Source organism: Typopeltis vanoorti, chromosome 13 (assembly GCF_054136105.1).
Source record: "Typopeltis vanoorti isolate ZY-2024b chromosome 13, IOZ_Tvanoo_1.0, whole genome shotgun sequence".
NCBI classification, from domain to species: domain Eukaryota; kingdom Metazoa; phylum Arthropoda; class Arachnida; order Uropygi; family Thelyphonidae; genus Typopeltis; species Typopeltis vanoorti.
Genome location: NC_143561.1, coordinates 6,933,005 through 6,959,065, shown reverse-complemented (window position 1 = coordinate 6,959,065; position 26,061 = coordinate 6,933,005). Strand labels below are relative to the sequence as shown.

Here is a 26,061-nt window from a genome sequence, read left to right as displayed (position 1 = left end):
ACAGCATGTAATTGAAAATACTAGGGGTGTGAGAGTGCTTGACCTGGTAATTGCATCTCAAAATTTGACTGTAATGAATATGACCATGTTGCCACCTATTGGTGAGAGTGATCATAAGGTCTTGACCTGGGAGGTGGCTAAAGGTGTGCAATTTGTGATTAAGATAGGGTATATGTGAAATTAATGTGCTGGCAAGTATGACATGCTTAGGAGATTGCTTGGATCAGTGCCATGGCATGTACAACTGCAAGGGCTGAACGTCGATAGAGCATGGGAAGTGGTCAAAGAGCATTTACAGGAGGTTATGGCTGATTGTATACCTAAGGTCCGAATAGTGAAACAAGTAAGGGTTAAATGGATGAATAACACCATTAAGCTTGAGCTGCAAAAAAAGAAACAACTGTGGAGGGAATCTAAAGAAAGGGGTGACCTGCAGGCACACGAACGGTATAAAGTGCAGGCCAGAAGGGTAACGAGTGTGGTAAAAACAGCAAAAGCCGATTATGAAAGGAAACTAGCTATGCAAGCAAAAGAGAATCCCAAACAGTTCTTTCAATATGCTGCAAGCAAGAAAAAAACTGTACATGGCAAAATGATTTTAAGGAATGACGATGGTAAAGAGTTCACTGAACCAGTCGATATAGTGGAGTTACTGAGCGCGCACTTTGCAAAAGTAAATCATCCAGGTGGTGACATTGAAAAAATGAAGGAACCATTAGTTTATACGGGAATTGTGATGAACGAAGTAGGGGTGAATAGTCTATTGCAGAACTTTGATGTGAATACATCTGTGGGATTGGATGGTATACCGGCACGGGTCTTGTGTGAAGCGGCTAAAGAATTATCAGTGGCCCTTGACCATGTTGTTTAATCTGAGTCTCGGGTCTGGCTTAGTCCCGAAGGCGTGGAAAGAGGGGAAAATAGTTTCACTGCATAAAGGAGGATCCAAGACTATGGTTGCAAATTACCGACCGATCAGCATATCAGGAGTCGTTGTCAAGGTCTTGGAGAGTGTAGTCAAGGAAAAAATACAGGAATGGATTGATGAAAATGAGATACTATACAGAGGACAGCATGGCTTTGTGAAGGGTAGATCATGCCTCAGTAACTTGCTCAAGTTTTATAACAAGGTGATGGCTGAACTGGATAAGGGAAAGTAAATAAATAAAAAAAAAATTGTTCATCCACAATACTAATGTACTAAAAGTTTATATGTACTATAACTTTACATGGGTGAGAGTTGCATGAAAATAAAAAAATAAATAAAGCTAATCTTAAAGAAAACTGTGGGGGGGGGGGGGTGGGGGGGGGGGGGGGTGGGGGGGGGGGGGGGTGGGGGGGGGGGGGGGTGGGGGGGGGGGGGGGTGGGGGGGGGGGGGGGTGGGGGGGGGGGGGGGTGGGGGGGGGGGGGGGTGGGGGGGGGGGGGGGTGGGGGGGGGGGGGGGTGGGGGGGGGGGGGGGTGGGGGGGGGGGGGGGTGGGGGGGGGGGGGGGTGGGGGGGGGGGGGGGTGGGGGGGGGGGGGGGTGGGGGGGGGGGGGGGTGGGGGGGGGGGGGGGTGGGGGGGGGGGGGGGTGGGGGGGGGGGGGGGTGGGGGGGGGGGGGGGTGGGGGGGGGGGGGGGTGGGGGGGGGGGGGGGTGGGGGGGGGGGGGGGTGGGGGGGGGGGGGGGTGGGGGGGGGGGGGGGTGGGGGGGGGGGGGGGTGGGGGGGGGGGGGGGTGGGGGGGGGGGGGGGTGGGGGGGGGGGGGGGTGGGGGGGGGGGGGGGTGGGGGGGGGGGGGGGTGGGGGAGCCTTTTCCAGATCTACAAATTTTAAATACAGATCCTTGTTATATATATCCATGACTTCTCCACTATTTGTCTTAAAGGAAAAAATTTGATCCTAATAATCTCTATTTGGTCTGAATCCATTTTGACACCATTGACGTAATAGTGCCAAATTGGATGACCTGCATTATTTCTACTCCTCCTTTCCTTTGATCCAGACTTGAACTCATAAAACACACAAACACCTGCTGATTGCCATTCATTTGCTATTCAGCTCAAAACATACTGAACCAACTTCTTATCTTCATCCTTCATGCTTCTACGTCTGGAAGAGTCTTCTCACACAATTTTCTCCACAAAAAATTGTGTGTACTTCAACTTAGTTATTCAAAAAAAATTCGATAGGTTCGATTGCTACCTCTCTTGGAATTGATATAAAAAAGATTTGTGTGTGTATATTGATATTCAAAATTTTTTTTTATATGACTTTTTATAAGTATTAAAATATTTCTTTTTTTTTTTTTATTTTGTTAATGTATATAAATAGCTGCTCTGTTACATGGAGATGTGGATCAGAGTGAAAGAAACAAAGTGATAACATCTTTTAAAAAGAAAGAAATACCTATTTTAGTAGCTACAGATGTTGCAGGTATGTATTTCAGATTAGTAACAAAAAATAAAAAATAAATAAAATGGTTAAGATGAATGTACATTGTAGTTCATAAATTAACTTGCACATAAATAATTTATATTTTTCAACTTAAGATGCTTTAAAATCTTTTTTTAAAATTACTATCCCTAACTGTTTCCATGAGACATTATAATAATCTTTTCAGGAAGCATTTTGTGATGTACTCATTCATTTTCAGTCTGAATAAACATTACTGTTAATATAGTTACAATTGTAGAAAATTTGCATAATGAAACCTCATATTTTATTATTATTTTTTTTTTTAATTTTTAAATCCTCTTTTGCACTTATATACGAGGGTGGTCTGAAAAGTTCTCGGCCTCGACCATAGATGGCAACACTATTGGCATGGTTTTTTTTTTTTTTCTACGTTGGTTCATCTGTCATAAGCATCCGAGTGAAAATGCAAGTCATTCTATCAAGTAGTTTGTTTTATACAGCTGTCTGAAGCAAAAGTGTTGTCTGTAGCCCTTGAAATGGATAAAATTGAGTATCGTGCAGTTATAAAATTCTTTGTAAAAGAAGGAATGCGAAAAGAAATTCATTCGAAGTTCATAAAAGTTTATGGGCACCCTTTTCCTTCGTTTTCAACAATTAATGTAGCCATACCAGCCTTAAAGATGATCCACTTGAAGGATGTCCAAAAAAGTTTAACAACACAAGAAATCATTGACAAATGCATGATATGGTATTCGATGACTGCCAAGTCAAAGTGCATGAAACTACTGAGACTATAGGCATTTCAAAATAATATGTAGGATATATTTTCCATGAAGAATTGCAAATGAAAAAGCTTTGCGCAAGATGGGTGCCACGCTTGCTTGGAGCGTTTTAACAACAATTGAACTGATTTTGTGCATCGATTTATTACTATGGATGAGACTTGGATTCACCATTACACACCAGAATCCAAACAGCATTCAAAACAGTGGATAGAAGCCGGTTGTTCAGTGCCGAAGAAGACAAAGTCAGTTCCATCAGCAGGAAAGGTCATGGCATCGGTGTTTTTGGGATGCTAAAGGCATTTTTTTATTAATTATCTTGAAAAGGGTAAAACAATAACCAGGGAATATTATTCCAATCTTTTAACCAGACTAGATGAAAAAAATTCTTGAGAAAAAGATTCGGTTTGCAGAAGAAAAAGTCATCTTTCATCAGGACAATGCACCTGCCCACAAAGGTGTTTTGGCAATGGGAAAATTAAGGGATTTGCACTATGAATTGTTGGAACATTCACCCTATTCCCCATATTTGGTTCCTTCTGACTTCTATCTCTTCCCAAAACTAAAACTCTTCCTCGCTGGTCAGCATTTTTCTTCGAACCAAGAAGGGATTGCAGCTTTAGAGGGGTATTTTGCAGATCTCACTTCACTGAGAACCACTACAGGGATGGGATAATGGCGCTGGAGCATCGCTGGAATAAATGTATTAGTCTTAAGGGAGATTATGTTGACAAATAAAATAATTTTGAAATTATAAATACATTTTTTCATTGTTATGCCGAGAACTTTTCAGACCACCCTCGTATCTTGAAAATTACATATATCATGTAATTTGAAGATATCACTATTAATACCATTATAGGTGTGATTCTAGTTGCCAGCCTTTTTTCTAAACCTTTTGTTTTATGCCACTTCTACAATCATTGAATCTTTGACACATGCAACTAGGGTATTTCTGAATTCTGATTTTTAATCCATAACTCAGAAAAACTAACCATAGAATTCGTAACATTTAAGACAATAATATGAATTAGTTTAGGATCACAAAATGGTATCAGTTACAAACGTAAGTTTCTCTGGTTTAGCACTTCTGTGGGTAGTTTTTGGTATTGAAACTACGTTGTGATGTAAATAAAGAGTTTAATAAAAAAAATAAGCAATTAAGACCTGACAAGTTTCGTAACTCGTAAGACTTGCATCATCGGGTACTGTACAGAAAAATTTTACACAGCACAATCCTGTTAAACAATTAATTACACATATTAGATGTTTTGATAACTTCAGAACTGTTACATATAATTGATAAACTAGAATACAAATGGTAAATTCATGTTGGAACATTGCTAGTTTTAAATTGCGTGCCATTCTGAGTAGTTCTCGGTTATCAGATCGACTGTCGCAGTATCGCAGTGCTTGCATTCAAGTAACCCTTATTTTACTTAGTAATGGCTTCAAAGTGCAAGAGTAGTGATACTGGCAATTCGGATATACCAAAGAGAAGCTGTAAAGTGCATCCTTTTAAGTGAAAAAAGTGAAAATTCTCAAATTCATAAAATAAATAATAATAAAAAATATGTATGCTGAGGTTGCTAAGATTCCATTCACATTCAGATAATATTTATTACAGTATGTTGTTATAATTGTTCTATTTTTATTATTAGTTTATTATTGTTGTTAATTTCTTACTGTGCCTAATTTATAAGTTAAATTTTATCATAGGTATGTATGTGTAGGAAAAAACATAGTATATATATAGGGTTCGGTACTATCCACAGTTTCAGGGTGTCTTGCAACATATCCCTGCAGATAAGGGGGAACTACTGTAATTAACTCATCCACTGTTCCTGACCAAATAATGAAAATATATTGATGTAACATAGTCAATTTTTTTTTTCTGATAGTTTTTTAATGCATTAGTTTTGAAATTTTCCATGAACAGGTTGGCTAAGGCTGGAGAAAGGGGGGTAACCCATGGCAGGCCCTTCCTCGGTAGCAGTTGTCTGCTGTACTCTTGTCTCAGTACCTCTAAAATCATAAATAACCATGAGCTCAACTTCATTAATGGCTAAAGGGACTCTGCTATTCTTTTGTGTTTCCTCCATATGAGTATGTGCATATAATTCTTTTGAAACATGACTGTTGGTAATAACCAACAATTATGTCCCTATCATTATCCTTTTTTTCGTTTATACTTTCATGGGATGTACCAGATATGAGTGTAACACAAAATTTCACAACAGGTTGCGAAATTTGTGAAATTTCGCATACTGGTCTGTTATTTGCAAAGTGGTTGCTAATTTCCTCTCTAATCATGACTATCTTTTAATCACTATGAGTTAAGATGGGGCTGTGTTTTGGTTGCATTCAAGTTTGCTAGATTATCCTCACCTCACCTCACCTCATTAGAGAATGGCAGCTCTTCCTTGTCTTGGTCTTTTTTTCTGCCATCGGACACTTTTTAGCTAATCTTTCAACTCTCCCATTCTGTTTAAGTGACCAGACCAAATTAGATTGGTTCTACTTACATATTCTTGAATATTAATAATGTCACTGATTTCATATTTTCACGCCTCTAATTTTCCTCAAACTTTCATATCTGTGGTTTCCATTTTTTGATTTAGTGTTCTATTTGTAATTCATTCAATCTATAAGACTTGTATACTAGTTTGGTCTTATGGTGATGTCTTTCTCTCTCTCTCTCATTCCATATAAATTTATTCATCTGGTTTGCTTCTCACCATACCAGCCTTATTTTATTATCTGTTTCTTTATGTAATTTGCCATTATCACTAAAAATTTGTACCTAAATAGATAAAATAAACAGAAAAAATTGCTAATGAAAATTCTGTTTTCTTTATTTTCATCTCTTTTTATAGAAATAGGCAAGAATATTTGAAATGCCAAATTTATCACAGCAGTTATTTAATTTGGCTAAAGATAGTTGAAGACTTGATGGAGATTTATTTACATACATCTTCATAGAGTAAAGAACTAAGGTTAATATCTTATATTTGAATATTACATTTAATACAGTAACCTCTCAATTATATGCTCGTGTTAGGAAACCAGTTTTCTGGCCATTTAAGTGAGGACTTCTTCTTGTCTGGATTGATGTCAAAAAATCATCAGACACTTTCCTACACATCAACCCTGACAAGAAGCCCAGAGTACTCCTATATCAAAGGCATCTCGGAACGTCTGTCAAAAATTATGAAGAAATACAAATTCGCCAAAACCAATCAACCAGATCTACAATTTCCTACTTTCTTCAAAAGACAAACTCTCACCTATGATGCTACCTGGCATATATGAAGTTCCATGTTCTTGTAAGATGTCTTGCTATGGACAGACAGGAAGATCTATAAGTAAACTCATCTTTGAACATCAAGACCACATCCGTCTTATCAAGCCGCACAAATCTGGCCTTGCACAACATGGAGTTGAAAACCTTAACCATTGGATCCAATGGAAAAACACCAAGCTGCTATACAAATCCTTATATAAACATGAACATTTGTATAAAGAAAGTGCTGAAGGTTTATGTCACAGACCCAACTGAATCATAATGGCTGTCTCACTATCCCAAAAGTCTGGGATATTATTATTCTCAATTGTATAAAATAAATTAATCAAATATATTTTAATTTAATTTTAATTACAGCCTCTTTTTTTTTAAGTCTTCAAACACGCTATTGTATGCATAGAGGAATTCTAATGTAAGCATGCGCACTAACTGTTCCTTTGAATGTAATTCCTAATATTCTTTGTAATAACTGTACTGATGATGGCTTAAGATACTTAAGACGAAATATCTACGTATTATTAAAAAAAATAATAATTACTGTGGTATACATGTGAATTTTTAATTACCATTCAAGAAGATTAGCTTTGTATTTGGTGTTGAATACTATAGCTACTCCTTATACTATATGGAAAATATATGACTTCTGCATTAATTCAACTTTGACATCTTTCTGGATCTAAACTCCACCAAATGAGACCTTAGTAAAGGTCAAAAGCTCTGGGTAGTGATCCCTTCCATAATGCATATCAATGTACATGTAAGAAAGTGTGCTTTGCATCATGGGATACTGAACCAAATAACATGAAGACATCAATCTCTACACAAATAGTCTAATTGTGAAGATTCTTCATGTGTAAATTTTGTTCCCCAAATCATTTATCATTTACCCAAGTACTTGCACTTGGGTAAATGATTAAACAAGAATGTAATTTCTTGGCAAGCATAATTTACTAATGACTTTTATTCTGGCACTAAAGTCAGATCTCTCATCTATTTTTTTCATTCTGTAATCTTTCAGACATAGATGAGAGATCTGACCTTAGTTCCTAAATAAAAGATCTTATTATTTAGAAGTGTTGTACCTGTGTTTGACTTTATGTTAGTTACCACCAATTATATGCTTCTTACATTAATGCTTACAATTATATGCTTCTTGCATTTGAGGTTGTTCCAGTTGCTGATGTTCATTATTTGCTTGATTCTAAGACAGAATACAAAGGGAGGGAGAATATAACTGCTTTGGTTGCATTGAAGTTTACTAGATTATCCTATGAATGCAGTTTGTGGTTAGTGAGAGAGCATTAATCTGTAGAAGGAAGAGAGCAAAAGCACAACCCTTGAAGTGCCCATTAATAATAGAGAAGTCCAAAAATAGAAGAAACTGTTGACCATGGCACTCATTGAACAACCAGAAAGGAAGCTGCCAACACAATCACAAAAGAAAAAGTTCTGAAAGTAGAACATAAAATGGTAGCTTGACAAGGAGGTATCTATGTGAGATCAGATTGAATGATCAGTAAATGTGGCTTGGAGATCTGCTTAGGAATAAGAATGGTGGAATCCATATCAGTAATTACTAATTAACCTGATGATCTTTTCCATTGTTTTTGGAAGTACTGAGGTTGTGAGGGGATTGGGATGATAATTTCATGGCAAGATTGATAAATACTAGGGTTTTAACTTGTATACAAATGTATTTATACTAGATGTATTTCCTCTACATGTTTCACTGTCTATATGGCTAATAGCATCATCTGGAGGTAGCTTAACATAAGTAAAAAACAACAAAAAATAAACAGTTTCCAACAGCAATTAATATCAGAAAGTTTAAAAGACTGGAATGATAATCTAATCACAAGTATCATTTGGCATGCTATGTGCAGTCTTTCCATTGTTGTGTAAACTTTGTACGTGATTTCTGGCATAGGACAGGCAAAAATGGAAACTTTCAGAATTCTAATAAATTTGTTTTCAATTTTTCCAACTATAATCTTGCTAATGTAGAATCTTCAGTTTTAAACGAAGACTTTTCCATCACTCCAAGACACATCCCAAAAATAGACATTGTGGTTAGTGTTGAAAAAGTTACTAAATTTCTGTCATCTCATGAAGAGGCATTATCTGCAAAATTACTTAGTGGTTCAGTTTTATCAAACATTCGCATGTCAAAAAATTATTTCACAGCTTTGGAGAAAGAAGCTCTGAAAAGTTTACGTAACAATGATGAAATCGTTATACTTAAGATGGATAAAGGGAATTCAACGGTCATTTTAAATAGTGCAGATTCTGACATCGAGATCACCTCCTTGTTATCGGACTCTTCTGCATATTTGAAAGTGGACCATGATCTGACTTGGTCATCACACTTAAAAATGAATGATCTAATCTACTGTACTTTTGAATTAAAGAAGACTTTAAAAAAAAACAACTGAAATCCAGACACACAATCACTCTGAGATTATATGGCATGTCTAAATTTCACAAGAGAGACATCCTTCTGCATCCAATAGTTGATCACAGAAGATCTCCAACATATCTCTCTAAACACTTATCTAATCTTCTGAAGCTACATATAGGACATACAGACTTATATTTAAAAAAACTCAAAACATTTTGTAGTTTAACTTTCAGACGTCCAAATTTTCCCATCTGATTTATTAGCCAGTTTAGATGTAGTTTCGTTATTTATCAACATCTCTGTTGAAGAATCAATACATAATACATGAAAACCTATTTCTTCTGGACATCACACATCTCTTCCAACATTGCCTAAAATCTTCATTCTTCACTTGAAAAGGAAAATTTTACTACTAAATATGTGGTCGTCTTGCAACAATCTCACCTCTTCCTCCTCTGATTGCCAACTTAGACATGGAAAAATCTGAAGAATCGGCTATAGAATAGGCAACCTTAAAATCATATGCATTATGGAGATATGTGGATGACATCTTTATTGTCTGGAAACACACCCAGAAAGACCTGGAAGATTTTCTATATTTTAGTCATCCAAAAATAAAATTCACATTAGAAAAGAACAGAAAATGACCATTCCTAGGCATCCTTGTCAATTAAAACATTGTTGGAGGATTATCATTAGAAGTCTATACTGTGGAAACAAACCCACACAGGCAGATACCTACAAGCAAGCTCATTCCACCACTCTCAACAGAAATTAGGTATAATCAAAACCTTGATAAATAGAGCTTTAAACATTCTAAAAAATGATGACATCAAACAAAAACAAGAACTAATCCTATTTCATCATTTCCTCCAAAATGGATACTCAAAAAATGTATTAAAGAAACTTATTTTCTGACAAATCATCCCATGATAACCTGGAAATTAAGTACAAAGGCACTGTATCTATTCCATACGTTGGCAATGCATCAAGAAAAATTCCCAAAACTATTAAAGGTAGTCAACATCAGAAGAGCTTGTAAACCATTTAACACCTTACGAAGCAAAATCCACAAGATTTCGTGCTGCTCTTGTGGAAAGATATACGTAGGTCGGACTGGGAGAAGTTCTGAAATCCACATCAAAGAACATATACAGGAAGAAAAAAGCAGACATATAGTGCACATCCTCAAAGAACATCACACGGTAAATTGACAAGCATCCTCCATTGCCCTACTTAGATGAGAATTGCTTCAAGACGTTGTTTAAGGATTCCACCAAAGTCATTTGCTTAAAAGGCACTCTAAATAGAAATCAAGGAATAATCCTTCATGACATCTGAAAGTCATTAATTAACATGTGTAACATTAAAGACCTGTCCTATGCCATCAATTGCATACAGGATTGACACAACAATGTAGAGACTGCACATAACATGCCTAATGATAGTCATGATTAGACTATCATTCCAGTCTTTTCAACTTATATATATTAATTGCTGTTGGAAATTATTTATTTTTTGTCATTTTGTATTTATGTTAAGCTACCTACCAATGATGCTGTTAGCCATATAGACAATGAAACATATAAAGGATTCTAGTATAAATAGACATTTGTATACAGTTAAAAACCTGGTATTTATCAAGCACGCAAATCTACTCATAGCGAATTGCAAAAAATTTCATAGCTAATTTTTTATCTTACCTTTTAGAAACCAACTGGGCTATATATAGACTTGTTTTCAGGCTGTTTGGTAGAAACCAGATGAATATGATAACAGAATGGGTGTTAAATTTGGACCACAATTTGCAGAATATCTATATACAGTGTGTTCATTGTGTCAAGACAGTATTTTTTGATGCATTTTTGATAGATCACAGGAGTGGGTTGTTCATGATGTTGAAGGTAATTTTCTTTGGTCCTTCAAGTGTTGGAGGAAAAGTCTAAAGATGAAGGTCAACATTAGCTCTGGATCATGTTACCATGGCTCCATCTAGATGTGTAAAGGTGGAAGCGTAGAAGGGTAGAAGTTGTGTCCAGTTGTCTTACAAAGGGATCAGAAGGCTCTGCTATCATTTGAGCAGGAGATAGTTTTTTGCATTTTGGTCAACAGGGTGTTTGTTTTTTTTGCATGCATAGACTGGATACTGAATTATTTTATGCCTAATTGCTCTACCCTCAAATGGAGGAAATGCTGACTCCCTATTTAAGTACCGTATTTGCCGGCATATAAGACGCACCCCCCTTTTTTGTACACATTTTTTATGAAAAAAAACTTTATCGTTGAATATTATAATGAATTTACAGTATTTCAAATATAAAGTAATAAGTAGGTCTACTTTCAACAAATACTTAATCTAACTAGGAAAGAGTACCCACCTTTTAATCTTCTTCGTCAAAACCTAGAAATTCATCTACAGAGCTAAATGAAGAGACACTTGAAACTCTTCTGAATCAGAATCTGAGTCCTCATACAACAAATTGTCCTCTGTACCATCCAGTGCATTACTAATGCCACACTTCTTAAATGATTTAACCACTGTCTCAGTTTTCACAGCATCCCATGAATCTTTGACCCACTCACAAACTTGTGAAATGCTAGGCCTCTTCCTTCTTTAGAGAAAATTTAACGGCAGAAATTTATTACCATTCACAACAACCGCGACAACAGTTGGAAAGCTTAAACGAACAGGAACACAGCTGTGATTGTCGATGACAGCTGTCCACTGAACTCTACATAACTGGAATGCTCTCACACACTGCAAGGAAGCAAGAAATAAATCACGTAACTCGGAGAAAATTTCCAGAAATGAAAGTAATAAAAAACTGAGTATCAACGTATAAGACGCACCCTGTTTTTTAGACCTATTTTTAAAGAAAAGTATGTCTTATACGCCGGCAAATACGGTATATTGTGTTAGCATATCCATGAAGGATGTCTCCTGCACTACATGTGTGAAGAGGAATAGAAACTGGTGAACTTACTCTGGAGACAGAAAAGCATATCAGGTTATTATTGAAGACAATTGATGATATTTCTTGAGGCAGTGGAAGTTATCTATCACCTGGAGGTGTTTTGTTAGCATTTCTTCCATCTAAGGAAGTAAAAGGCAATGATATTTTTCCTAAAGCACCACAGCTCCATTTGTGAAAAGAGGCTAACCCAGGAAGATGCAGTTAGCTTGACTAGAGACTTGACTATATATATGTGATCATATGGTTGGCTAAGAGTCCATCCTCAATTTTTTTTCAGCATTGAAGTGAATATGTAGTAGCAGAGTGCACCATAGGATGATGAGAATTGGACTGTGGCTGCTGCCTGAAGTCTAAGTTAATTCTACTCATTCTTTAAAGGTTATATGGCAGTTATCTTTCTTTGACCCTTATGTGACTTTAAACTAGTCCATATCCTGAGCAGAAATCCATCAGGTTTATTATCCCTGTTTAAATCTAAATTTCCTATAACATTCCTGTATGTATATGAATTATTTTCTGCTCTTCTATTTAGGTCTTCAATAAGAAGTAATTTTTCTCTCTTCTTTTTTGTTGCCTTTTTTTTTATTGCTGAGAATTCGTCTGCGACACTACTGTGGAATTATATGCACTACAATATCTCATTGTTCAGTATATCCTTTTGAAATGTGCCCTCAATATTCTTCATGAAATTCACTCCCAGTTGAGAAACTTATCTTCATAAGATGACAGAAAAATTGGGTTTTAATTGGTTGGAAATTTGATACAACTATTAACCTACTAAGCTGTTATATGTACATATAACAGCTTAAAACAAAATGAGCTTAGGATATGAATCAATACATAACTGAAAGATGAAAAAATATCAAATTCATATGAACCGTTACACAAACATGTTGAGCAGAGATGCTAGCACTTGGTCATGTTGATGATGTTTTCGCTATTTGGCCACATGGCCGGGATTCACTCATCTCCTTCCTAACACACTTAAACAACCAACACCCTAGAATCAAGTTCACCCTGGAAAAAGAGGAAAACAATAACCTCCCTTTCCTAGACACACTAGTCACCCGCCAACCTGTTGGAACCTTGGTTTTCTCAGTTTATAGAAAACCCACCCATACAGGCCGATACATTCACCAACGATCCCATCACCCCCCTCACAACAATATGGTGTTATTAAGACATTATTCAACAGGGCAAAAATAATCTGTTCAAATGATCAAGCCCTAACCACTGAACTAAATCACATCCGTGACACTTTCTCAGCCAATGGCTATCCCCTCCAAAAAATCCAAAAAATACTTAACCCAGTTATCCACCACCCCCTCCCCCTCACAAAAAAGATTACTCTAAATCCATCACCATTCCCTACATCCGAGGCACCTCGGAAAAAATCAATAAAATCTTAAAAAAACATGACTTGTCCACTTGTTACAGACCACATAGAAAACTGGCATCCCTTATCCGCTCCACTAAAGACCAACCACTTCCCCTAGACTTACCTGGTGTATACCAGGTCCCTTGCAACTGTAAATTGTCCTACTTTGGCCAAATAGGCAGGACAGCAAATATCAGAATCTCAGAACACAAGGATTACATCCGATTTCACCAGTACAGCCACTCTGGGCTTGCAGACCATGCTCTGGATACTCTCCACAGAATAAGATGGAAGAAAGCCACAATAATACACTGCAGCAAGTTCAAGTATGAAAGACTATTCATGGAATCAGCCTCGGCCCTTAGGAACATGCCAAACCTCAACAAATTTGGATGCATGAGACTGCCCCAAATTTGGGAAACTTTTATCAGAAGAACTTCAGCCCAAAGGCCAAGAACTACCAATATAGCCCGCCAGGGGGCACCATCAGGACTTTAGGAAAACGTTAGCTTCCTAGCTTCAGTCTCATTTGCTGTTATTAGTACTTGTGTGCACGTGTCTTTGTAGTAAGTTCCCAAGAAGATGGCAACGTGACGTTTGCCGAAATATCGGAAAGTATATATTAAAGTTTATTTAATTTATATTTCTAGTATACGCTGTCAATTCCTTAAATATTAGTTATCATATTAACCTACTAGTTTTGCCATGTTAACTGGTGGCTTCCTGTGGGTTAGATAAATGTACATATAACAGCTTAAAACAAAACGAGCTTAGGTTATGAATCAATACATAACTGAAAGATGAAAAAATATCAAATTCATATGAACCGTTACACAAACATGTTGAGCATAGATGCTAGCACTTGGTCAGTCATTGTTAAGCAGGTGCGTCCTATAATTGGCTGCGAGGCTAAACTCAGGTGTCTTGAGAGAGAGATCTTATGAGTGATTTCCAGATATCACAAAGGACCCTTGGTTCCTGTTCAGGGTGTCTTGTGAGCGGATAACTACTGTGGCTTTTTTTATGTTGCGGGAGCTGTAGTCCTCTTCTATGTATGTCATAATACTTTTATCCCATTCAGTGTTGTAGTTGGTGTTGGAAAATTGGAAAGCTAAACTAGAATTGTCCTCTCTGTTATTGTTTACATCTCTGGTGTGCTCCTTTTGTCTTATTTCTAGACTTCTAGAAGTTTGTCCGATGTAATTCAGGACGCAAGAACAAGGAATGTTGTAAACTCCAGGGTATTTATTGAAAGGATTCTTGTCTTTAGGTGAATGTAACATATTGTGTACTGTCCTTATTGTTTTGAAGGCAACTTGAATGTCATGAGACCTTAGGAGGTTGGCAATTTTTTGTGAAAGTGTGCTGTGCCGACAAAAGGAATGGAAATAGAATTCCTGGATTTGCTGTGGAGAGGGGTTGGAGAAAAGTATTCTTTTTATTTTATTTTTTTGGATATCCATTGTTTGTTAATGTTTAAAGAATAAAATCTAATTCATCTGTTAATATTCTGTCATCTCTTAGAGGTTGTCCTGTTCTTCAGCATATGTATAATGCTTAATTTTTGTGAAATATGGTGTGATGAGGCAAAGTGCAAGTAACAGCCTGTGTTGATTGTCTTGCGGTACACAGTAAGACCAATGCTGTCCATTTGTTTTGTAATTAATATGTCCAAAAAAGGTAATTTCCCTTCATTTCAAGTTCCAGGGTGAACTTGATTTTTTTTGTGAAACGAGTTTATGGAAGTTAGAAAATCATATAGTTCTGCCTCACTATGTTTCCATATTATAAATATGTCAACATATCTTCACCACACTGACGGTTTAGGATCCATATGTAATAAGATGTCATTTTTGAACTTTTCTATGAATAAGTCTGCACATGGAGGAGATAGAGGACTTCCCATTGCAAGGCCTGAAAGTTGTTTGTAGATCTTTCCATTCTACTTGAAGAAATTCGAATCGAGACATTGTTTATGAAGTTGGGAGATGTCTTGAGGAAACAGATTGTCTATGAAAGTCATAACTTCATTCACTGGGACATTCGTAAATAAAGACACAACATCTAAACTTGCTAGAATGTCTGTTCTTGATATGGAGATATTTCTTAGCTTTTCAATAAAATGTTGTATATTTTTGATATATGTGTCTGTATTTCTAATGTGTGCTTTTAGAAGATGTGTGAGATGTTTGGATAATAAATAAGTTGGGGAGTTTATCCCATCTACAGTCGGATGAAGAGGTATATCGGTTTTGTGTACTTTCGATGATCCATATAAACATGGAGTTAACGGATGCATGGACTCAGTTTCTTCTTAAAGTCTGTTGGCAATATGTTCAACATTAACCAGAAGGTTGTTGGTTTCTATATGGTTCTTCCAAGTAGGATCCGAATCTAATTGACAGTAAGTGGATGTGTGGGAAAGTAAAACCGAGATTTTTGATACATAATCTCTCATATTTAAAATGATGGCAGAATTGCTTTTGTCAACTTTGAGGATAATTATCTCTTTGTTCTTCTTTAAATTAGCCAGTGCTCTTTTTTATAAGGGGGTGATGTTCTTTTTTGGAGGACGAGAAGATGAGAGAAGGATTGTAGTCTTTAACCTAATATCATTCACAACAGGTTCAGGTAAAAAGTGAAGAGCCTTCTCGACATTGCACATAATGTTTATTTTAGGTATGAACTCTGGAGTGACTGCAAAATTGAAACCTTTTTTTTTAGGATGCTAACTTCTGCAGATGTTAAATTGTGATCTGAAAGGTTGAAAACAACTTTGTTAGGAAGGATAGGGCTTGAATTAAAACACTTTTCATATAGGGTGTTCAATTTTTTTGATATGTCTATTTTTGCTATTTAAGAATGTTCTATTAAATGTATCATTAATCATATTGTCCAAACGGGACCATAGGTGAGCATTTATGCTGCTAGAAATAATGTAGTGTAAATCAAGACATAATGAATCAACCTGGCTTAGGGCAAACCTTGTGTATTGCAACCTCTTGCATAATAACACTCAAGACATTTTCCAATAGATCTGTTTGGCTCTTCTAGAATGGAAATATTCTCTGGTAAGTAAAAACTTTGGAATTATATTGTTGTTTCTACATTTTTTTAGAAACGTCAGTTAATTCAGAAGTTTTACTTTCTTGCATTTAAGCTGTTTTCTAGTTTACGTACCTTTCGTTTGACTTCCTCATCAAGTCCGTTCAAGATGAATGTTATTTTTGACTACTATATACTAAATAAGATGACAGAAAAATTGAGTTTTAATTGGTCAGAAATTTGATACAACTATTAACCTATTAGTTTCACCACATTAACTGGCTACTTCTTTTGGGTTAGATAAATATACATATAACAGCTTAAACCAGTTACCGTGGCAAAACTAGGTTAATAGTTGTATCGAATTTCCAACCAGTGTTTTTCTGTGTACAGACAGTTCATCATGGAAAAATTGGTCGCCAGCAATTCATCGCTGGAAATTTAACTGTGGGGAAAATTCATCGCAGATATATGTGAAAAAAAAAAATATTTTTTAAAAAAAATTATGTATAAAGTTATTCATAAAAATTGAATAACTTGAAAAATTGAATAATTGAAATTGAATAAGTTATTCATAAAAATTGAATCCGCATAAAGCTCTTTGCTTTATGCAGATGATGTTATACTTCTAAATAAATCCGCTACAAGTCTGCAAGATTCTCTGACTAAATTGAATAGCTGTTGTAATAGATATGGTATGAAGATCAGCAATAAAAAGACAAAGACAATGAAAATAGGCAGAATCATTGAAAATGTCAACTGTGTTGTGAATGGAGAACCTGTGGAACAAGTAAAACATTTCAGCTACTTAGGCACAATTTTTACTGAAGATGGTAAATTAAATTTAGAAATAGACAACAGAATCAGCAAAGCTGGTATGGTGGGAAGTCAATTGAATAAATTCATATGGAATAAGAGAGAAATTAGTCGGAACACTAAATTAGCTGTATACAAGACAGTGTTCAAACCAGTTTTAACTTATGGATCTGAGAGCTGGGTCAGAAGTAAAACACTTGACCAAAGACTAGAGACCGCAGATATGAGAGTCCTGAGAAAGATTAGAGGCATGAACAGATGGCATCAATGGCAATATCATATTAAAAATGAGGATATTAGGAAAGAACTTGACATTGTCAGCATCCAGGAATGTGTTAGCAGAGCTAATCTCAGGTGGTATGGTCACTTAAATAGAATGGGAGAGGAAAGATTAGCAAAACAAGTGTTCTCTGCCAGGTTGGCAGGAAAACGACCCAGAGGAAGACCAAGATATAGGTGGATTGATACGGTACAAAGTGCCTTAGACGATAGAAATATAAGATCTGATAATGTTGGAGTCTTGACAAGTAACAGACTGATTTGGAGGAAAATTGTAGATAGGAAGTTAGTAATGATGTAATTTTTTCATGTAGTACTGTCATATCCTGTACACCCCTTGAGGGTACATAGCAGGAATTTGATGATGATGAGTTATTCATATTATTTCTTACTACAGGCTCTGTAGATGGAATATTAATTGTTACAGAACTGGGATAGGATGGGATGGTAAGGGAGAAAGAGCCATCATATTTAAGAATATTTAGGGAGAATAGTTATATCCAACTAACTGCTGATTGTTGTCAGATTTCTGACAACAATCAGCAGTTGTAATAATTGAGACTTATTTTTAGTTGGTAAAAGAACACCGTAAACGATGTTATACATGAAAAGTAACATGAAATCTATTAGTGAAAATTAAAATTATTTGAACTGTTTGTTATCTGCTAAAACACACTAAAACAAGTGTTGTGCACCTAAGTAAAAGAACACCGTAAACAATGTTATACATGAAAAGATAACATGAAATCTATTAGTGAAAATTAAAATTATTTGAACTGTTTGCTAAAACACATTAAAACAAGTGTTGTGCACCTAGAAGGCATGAATGTCATGATGTTCTGTTTTTATTTTATTCCTTCAAAATTGTACTATTAGCCACTTTGAAGGAGCAATTATTATTTCGTTGTTATTAAAACAACTTAAAAATTTATCTTCAAGAGGAACTGGAATCAGTTCAATCAGGCATCTCTCTGTCAATATTTGTAGTCCTGAAAAGGACTGTTTTGATGATCATGAAAAGGAACACTTCCTATTCAAAATTGAGCAGTATGGAAAAAAAAATGAAATAAAAAAGGTGAATGCACAGCCACAAACTTTTCAAATTAAAAAATTATGGGCAACTCCTCTTAAGTAATCAAGAGTTTCATGATTTTCATAATCACTAACGATGAGCTGAAGTCTTTTTGCAGTATCTCGATAATGTTTCTTACCAGGAGAAGGTTGGGTGCCAGCTATATATTGCTCTATTTTCCCCCTCATTAAAATGTTGCTCATCCTTCAAAGTTTTTAGAAACTTCCATATTGTCGGATGAGAAGCACCAGTTAGTTTGCTGAACACATGATGCCACCCTTTGCATGAGTTATTTGTCTTTGGTAACCCTTCCAGAGCAGCATGGAACAATTCCATAAGGCATGGGGGAAAGCGAAGTGAACGACGATCAGGTTTGCCAATCCAGGTGTCTTCTATGTAGTGCAGAACAGACTGAGCTTCAGCAGGATAGTCATTATTTTCAGATAACACTTCAAAAGCATGTACAACATTTGTAGATGGCAAAACAATTGCTGATATCATGCTCATTTTTATTGCAAATTCAGAATCAGCAGGAATCACGTTATTGTTTATAATGCCATGCATTGTGTACAGCTGTCCAAAAAGAGGTGGAGTAGTTTAAAAAGCACCATCTGCATACCATGTTGTCGATTGCGACAATAACTGTAGAATTCTTTTAGTAGAAATATCAGCGATCTGTTGCACCCATCGTTGCTGTCATGCAAAAGAAACTCTTTATTTCCATAGGGGATTTTATATATAGGCGGAATAATTAAATTCTTGAATGAATTTGGATTTGGTGGTACCTGTCCTGCTTGATTTTGGGTTCTTCGAATAGACTTCTTTACAGAGGCATTGCTCAGCATTTGGCCAATAACGGCAGGAGATATTTTGTGTATGCTTTCATGATAATTCAATGACTCCCATCGTTAGTTGTATGGGCTCGATCTTTAATCTCATTAAGTAGCTTCGCTGCTTCAATCCGTGCCATGTTACCAGCATGGCACGGATTGAAGTGCCTGAAATGAAAAAAAAAAAAAGACTGAAATAAATTCCAGTAGCATCGTGCAATAATTGTAATTAATTTATAAATTGGTTCTTAAACTTCGAACTTTTAAACACTTACTAAGAAAAAAATGTCGGGGATTGGACTTCTGAGAACACGTGATGTAAAACTGTTTAATTTGAAATTTCCAGTGCAGAACTTCGCTTTCAAATATCTAAGCAAGAATATATTAACAGTATCAGTTCCAACATAGTAGTGAAATAGCAGCTTTTATACTCTGGGAACTAGTGGTTAAATTCAGCCGGGGCTCTCCAGGTCCCAGCCCCGGAACTTTTTTATACACCGGACTCGGAACATTTTTCTGTTTTGTGACTTTTCTCTCTTCACAGTAATTAAGCCTAATGCGAAACAGACAGCAATGACAGGTTATTAAGAAGTGCGTACGATTGTGGGGTATTAACAAAAGATCGTGCGATCGAAAGATAAAAGCAAGCCACTAAGTTTTAACACGTTTGGTTGAATTTCATTGCTGCTTTGCGAACCCACACACGTTTAATTAATAACAATAGTTTTTAGTTAGATACTGTGTTTGCCATATGGTTTTACTTGAGTCTATACAGCATAGTTTCTGTATGAGGGGGACATGTGATTCATTCATTAGTGTTGTTTTTATCCAAGTTGTCTCTAATTACACTATTTGTTGAGAAATATATTACACAGACTGCTCCTACCTTATTCACTGACATAATAAAAGTAATTGTTTTTCTTGCCTCTGCAATATAGTGGCTATTGGGGAGGTGTGTGTTGATTACTGCGGGAGCAGTTACTATTGCCCCAACGTGCATGTGTTTAAGCTTTTTTTCATGTGAGGAGGTATATGCGAAACTTTAATTTCTTTTTTCTAAAAGTAAAATCGGGCATGGTGTGAGTTATATGTGAGGGCGAGTTATATTCAAGTAAGTATGGTATTTCAACTATGGATAAGTACATTGGTACTTTCTTTAACCCTGCGGAAGTCACGATCAAAAAAATTGCAGCTTAGGTTGCATGTATCCGAGAGATACATTCATTACTAGTATGTGCTGAAATGCGATAAAACTTAAAAAAAAAATAAAAAAAAACACTACAAATATAATACATGATGGTTTATTTATTTTCAGATACAATCTAGGAATTATTTTAAAAAAAGAAACAAATAAAAAAAAAACTAAACCAATACCATACTGACATCGGAGTTTGCAGCATCTCTCAGATACAATTTATTATCAAATATCACACACCTTTATATAACACCTGTTAAACTAATCTGACTTCAATTTTCTAGTGAATAATGCTTTCAGTGAATTTTTTCCACAATGATTTTTCCTTTCGATGAATTGTCCGTGAACCCAATTGTTCTGTCATCTTATTTAGTATATAGTGGTCAAAAATAGCATTCATCATAAACTTATCTTCATGTGTATTAGAGTTAAGTACTATAAATACAACAAATCATTTGTTTAATTTAACTTAATAAGATTGTATTTTTTTTAAAAAAATGATCTTATTGTTTTCTGAATGCTTGTTTTTTATGTGCTAATTATTGAATTGTTATAAGTACAGATTAATAACAATAAGTAATGCATTTCCTTTCTTTTTAAGCTCGAGGATTGGATATAACTCACATCAAGACAGTCATAAATTATGATATTGCCAGAGATATTGATACCCATACACATCGAATTGGTAGAACAGGACGTGCAGGTAGGTTCATCTGTTTGTATTTTTTTATAATTCACTAGATTTCATGAAACCTTATGGAACACACAAAAGCTTGAAAAATGTAGCAAGATAATTATCTGATATTATAAAAGTTTGTTATGTATGATAAGTGCATTAGGGATTTAAAAAAAATTTTAGAACAGATAGAATTAACACATTGCATAAGTATTATTTATTATTATACCATACTCCATAGAATCAAAAGACTTACTTTTGGAGACATCAAATATGCCAGATTGCCTGTCATCATACCATATCCCTCAAAATTAAAATTCCTTCATAGTCTTCACTCCTGATGTTACTCTTTCCATGTCACTGCCCATGCAATAAAACTCACACCTAATAAATAAGCAAAAGAAACCTATAGTCATCAACTGCATTCTGCACAACCTTGGCATTCATACTGGTGAAATGAGTATCAGATATCATTTCAATTTAAAGATGAGTAAACATATCATGATAATATATTTATTAGAATTAAATATGCTAATATGATCAGCATTCTTTTAAAACACAATTTTATCATTTCTCTGCTTTTCTGCATTGGAATTTTATATATAAAAGGCGTAAGTTAATTGATATTTGGCTGATAGATAATGTTTCAGTTAATTAGAAAGACGGAGTATCTCTGTAGCTGCTGTACTTTGATTTCCTGCTAGTTTAAGTTTTTTTCTAGTCATGAATCTTGCTGGATACTGAAGATTGAGAATAAGAGCTTTCTCCTTCAGCCACAGTTTCGCTATTTTTGGTATTAGTTTTCCACTGTTAACAGTTGTATTATGGCAAGATTATAGTGTGCAAATTTAGAAATGTAATGATTAACATACCATAAACACACATGGAAGCAATCAATGTTTCAAAAAAAATTACAATATTTCTGTACTTTACATGCATAAAGGAGGAGTATCTGTATTGGAGGGGGAGGATAACCAAGCAGACTTTATACCCAAGCTCAGGAGGGTAAGTCAGGTTGAAGTTGTGGATGAGTAGTATCATTAAGCCTGAGCAGGGGAGGAAAATAATTAAAAATAAATAAGTGAATAAAAATGACATTGTGGAGACTATATATGGCAGTTTATGCTTTAGGAAGAACCAGTACATTAACAAATTCCTGTTATGTACAAATTCCTGTTATGTACAAATTCCTGCCATGTACCCTCAAGGGGTGTACAGGATATGACAGTACTACATGAAAAAATTACATCATTACTAACTTCCTATCTACGATTTTCCTCCAAATCAGTCTGTTACTTGTCAAGACTCCAACATTATCAGATCTTATATTTCTATCGTCTAAGGCACTTTGTACCGTATCAATCCATCTATATCTTGGTCTTCCTCTGGGTCGTTTTCCTGCCAACCTGGCAGAGAACACTTGTTTTGCTAATCTTTCCTCTCCCATTCTATTTAAGTGACCATACCATCTGAGATTAGCTCTGCTAACGCATTCCTGGATGCTGACAATGTCAAGTTCTTTCCTAATATCCTCATTTTTAATATGATATTGCCATTGATGCCATCTGTTCACGCCTCTAATCTTTCTCAGAACTCTCATATCTGCGGTCTCTAGTCTTTGGTCAAGTGTTTTACTTCTGACCCAGCTCTCAGATCCATAAGTTAAAATTGGTTTGAACACAGTCTTGTATACAGCTAATTTAGTGTTCCGACTAATTTCTTTCTTATTCCATATGAATTTATTCAATTGACTTCCCACGATACCAGCTTTGCTGATTCTGTTGTCTATTTCTATATTTAGTTTACCATCTTCAGTAAAAATTGTGCCTAAGTAGCTGAAATGTTTTACTTGTTCCACAGGTTCTCCATTCACAACACAGTTGACATTTTCAATGATTCTGCCTATTTTCATTGTCTTTGTCTTTTTATTGCTGACCTTCATACCATATCTATTACAACAGCTATTCAATTTAGTCAGAGAATCTTGCAGACTTGTAGCGGATTTATTTAGAAGTATAACATCATCCGCATAAAGCAAAGAGCTGACATTAACATGTCCAATTTTGATATCAGGTTTAATACCACATTCCTTCATAATGTGATCCATATAGATAATGAATAACAGAGGGGATAATGTACATCCTTGTCTCACACCAGATTTAACATTAAACCATCTTCCTGTACTTCCTTCAATTCTAACTGCTGACTCACAACTCAAATAAAGACTAAGTATTGCTTGATATAATGCCCCATTTACACCATATAACTGCAGCGTATTGAATAGCTTCTCTCTTGGCACCTTGTCATATGCCTTTTCCAAATCGACAAAACTTAAATACAGATCTTTGTTATATTCCCATGCTTTCTCAACTATTTGTCGTAAAGTGAAGATCTGATCCTGACAGCCTCTATTTGGCCTGAATCCAGCTTGTTCTTCACCAAGCTTTTCTTCCACAATTCTTCTCAACCGTTTCTCAAGTATACTTGCATAGATCTTGCCAGGAACACTCAGTAGGGAAATACCTCTGTAATTCTCACATTCAGTTTTATTTCCCTTTTTATATATGGGTACTATGAGAGCTCTACTCCAATCATCGGGAATTCGTCCCTCTGTCCAGGCTTTCTGAACTATGCAGTGCAGCCACTGTAAGACTCTTATACCACCATACTTCAGCATTTCTGGTCGAATATCATCTACTCCTGCTGCCTTTCCACATTTCAAGCCTTTGATGGCTTTTTCTACTTCAAGTATGGATATGTATTCCTGACTGCATGCCTGGTCAGTGTTTTTTATCACTGTGCTGTCATCACTGCTTGTTTCATTTAGCAGTTTTTTAAAGTAATTACTCCATACTTCAAGGATATCTTTTTCTCCTGTTTTCATTTCACCTTTATCATCTCTAATTCCTTTTATAGCACTCTTTCCTCCAAACATGCTGATTTACTTGTTACAACTTTTGATATAGATATGCTTTTTTCTTTTTCAATGGTGTCTTTAACTTCCCGAGTTCACCATAAAATTCTGATTTTTCTATTCTTGCAGATAATTTAACTACATGCACTTTCTGGTTGAATCAAATTGTATTATTTCTGGTATGAACCTTAAGGAGAAAACACTAAGCAAAAATTGTTTATTTGGCAAGTTGACTACACTCTATGCATCATCCGTATAAAATATTTTAAATTGAAAACTCATGTTAATGTACTGAAACAAAAAAGACCAAAACTGGTGAGATCTTTCTGAGCAATAAATACAAAATGTTATATTCAGGCAATGACAATCAAGGAAAAGAAGGAGTAGCCATAGTATTCAACACAAAATACGAGGCTAATCTTCTTGAATGGCAGTCAGTCTCAAGTAGAGTAATGTGGGCAAATATGAGAATGGGGAACTGGACAATGAGACTTATTTGTGCCTATGGTCCCACAGAAGGTTCTACTAAGGTAGAAGTGGAGGAATTTTTTGAGGCTTTAGAAAAAGCAACTGACACAATGAAAAAGGAAAAGTTGGTCCTTGTTGGGGATCTAAATAGTAGAGTAGGAAATGATTGTGAGACATACAAAAATATTTTGGGAAAATTTGGAGAAAAGAGCAAAGCTAATAATAATGGCAAATATCTGTTGGATTTCTGCTCAGGACATGGACTGGTTATTACTAACACCATGTTCCAACATAAAAATGTGCACAAATTCACATGGAGAGAAGAGGCTAGGAATAAGAAAAGTCTCATTGACTATGTTATTGTTGATAGTGATGTTTTCTCCCTGGTGCAGGACACCAGAGTGTACAGAGGATTTGAAATTGGAAGTGATCACTATTTAGTCTTGAGCAGGATAAAATTGAATTTCATATTGAAAAGAAGAACATGTAAGAAAGTTTTAAAGCGAATAAAAGTTGAGCAGCTCTCAGATGTGAACTGTAGACTAAAATACAGAAATATTATTGAAAAGAAAATGAAAGAGTTTGAGAACAGGAATCAAACCTTGGAGATTCAGTGGCAAACTCTGAAGGAAACATTGATTGATTCTGCCAGAGAGGCATGTGGTGAGGTTGTGTGCAAGGATAGAAAAATCAGAACTCCATGGTGGACACAGGAAGTTAAAGAGGCAGTGAAGGAAAAGAAGAAAGCATATCGAAAGTTCCTGGCAAATAAGTCAGCTTTTGCTCTTACAGAATACAGAGACAAATGCAAGAATGCTAAACACTGTGTAAAACTAGCTAAACTAAAGTCATGGGAGGACTTTGGCAAGAATATAGAAAATAAATATCAAGAAGGTGGCAAAATATTCTGGAGGTTGTTGAAGAAGCTTAGAAATGGAGGAAAAAGTGCTGTAAAAGGAGTTAGAGAAGATAAAGGTGACATGAAAACAGGAGAAAAAGATATCCTTGAAGCATGGAGTAATTACTTCGAAAAATTGCTAAATGAAACAAGCAGTGATGACAGCACAGTGGTAAAAAACACTGACTAGGCATGCAGTCAGGAATACATATCCATACTTGAAGTAGAAAAAGCCATCAAAGGCTTGAAATGTGGAAAGGCAGCTGGAGTAGATGATATTCGACCAGAAATGCTGAAGTATGGTGGTATAAGAGTCTTACAGTGGCTGCACTGTGTAGTTCAGAAAGCCTGGACAGAAGGACGAATTCCCGATGATTGGAGTAGAGCTCTCATAGTACCCATATATAAAAAAGGAAATAAAACTGAATGTGAGAATTACCGAGGTATTTCCCTACTGAGTGTTCCTCGCAAGATCTATGCAAGTATACTTGAGAAACAGTTGAGAAGAATTGTGGAAGAAAAGCTTGGTGAAGAACAAGCTGGATTCAGGCCAAACAGAGGCTGTCAGGATCAGATCTTCACTTTACGACAAATAGTCGAGAAAGCATGGGAATATAACAAAGATCTGTATTTGA

General features: G+C 35.9%; 1 protein-coding gene across 1 annotated transcript in view; it reads left to right on the top strand.

Moving 5' to 3' along the window:
- Nucleotides 1–26,061, top strand: part of LOC150099911 (ATP-dependent RNA helicase DDX42-like) — a 110,678-nt gene that overhangs the window by 5,485 nt on the left and 79,132 nt on the right. Inside the window, exons 2-3 of the mRNA XM_090403172.1 lie at nucleotides 2,313–2,414; nucleotides 21,072–21,173. Coding sequence (XP_090259298.1) covers nucleotides 2,313–2,414; nucleotides 21,072–21,173 — 204 coding nt within the window. The remainder of the gene's footprint in view (nucleotides 1–2,312; nucleotides 2,415–21,071; nucleotides 21,174–26,061) is intronic.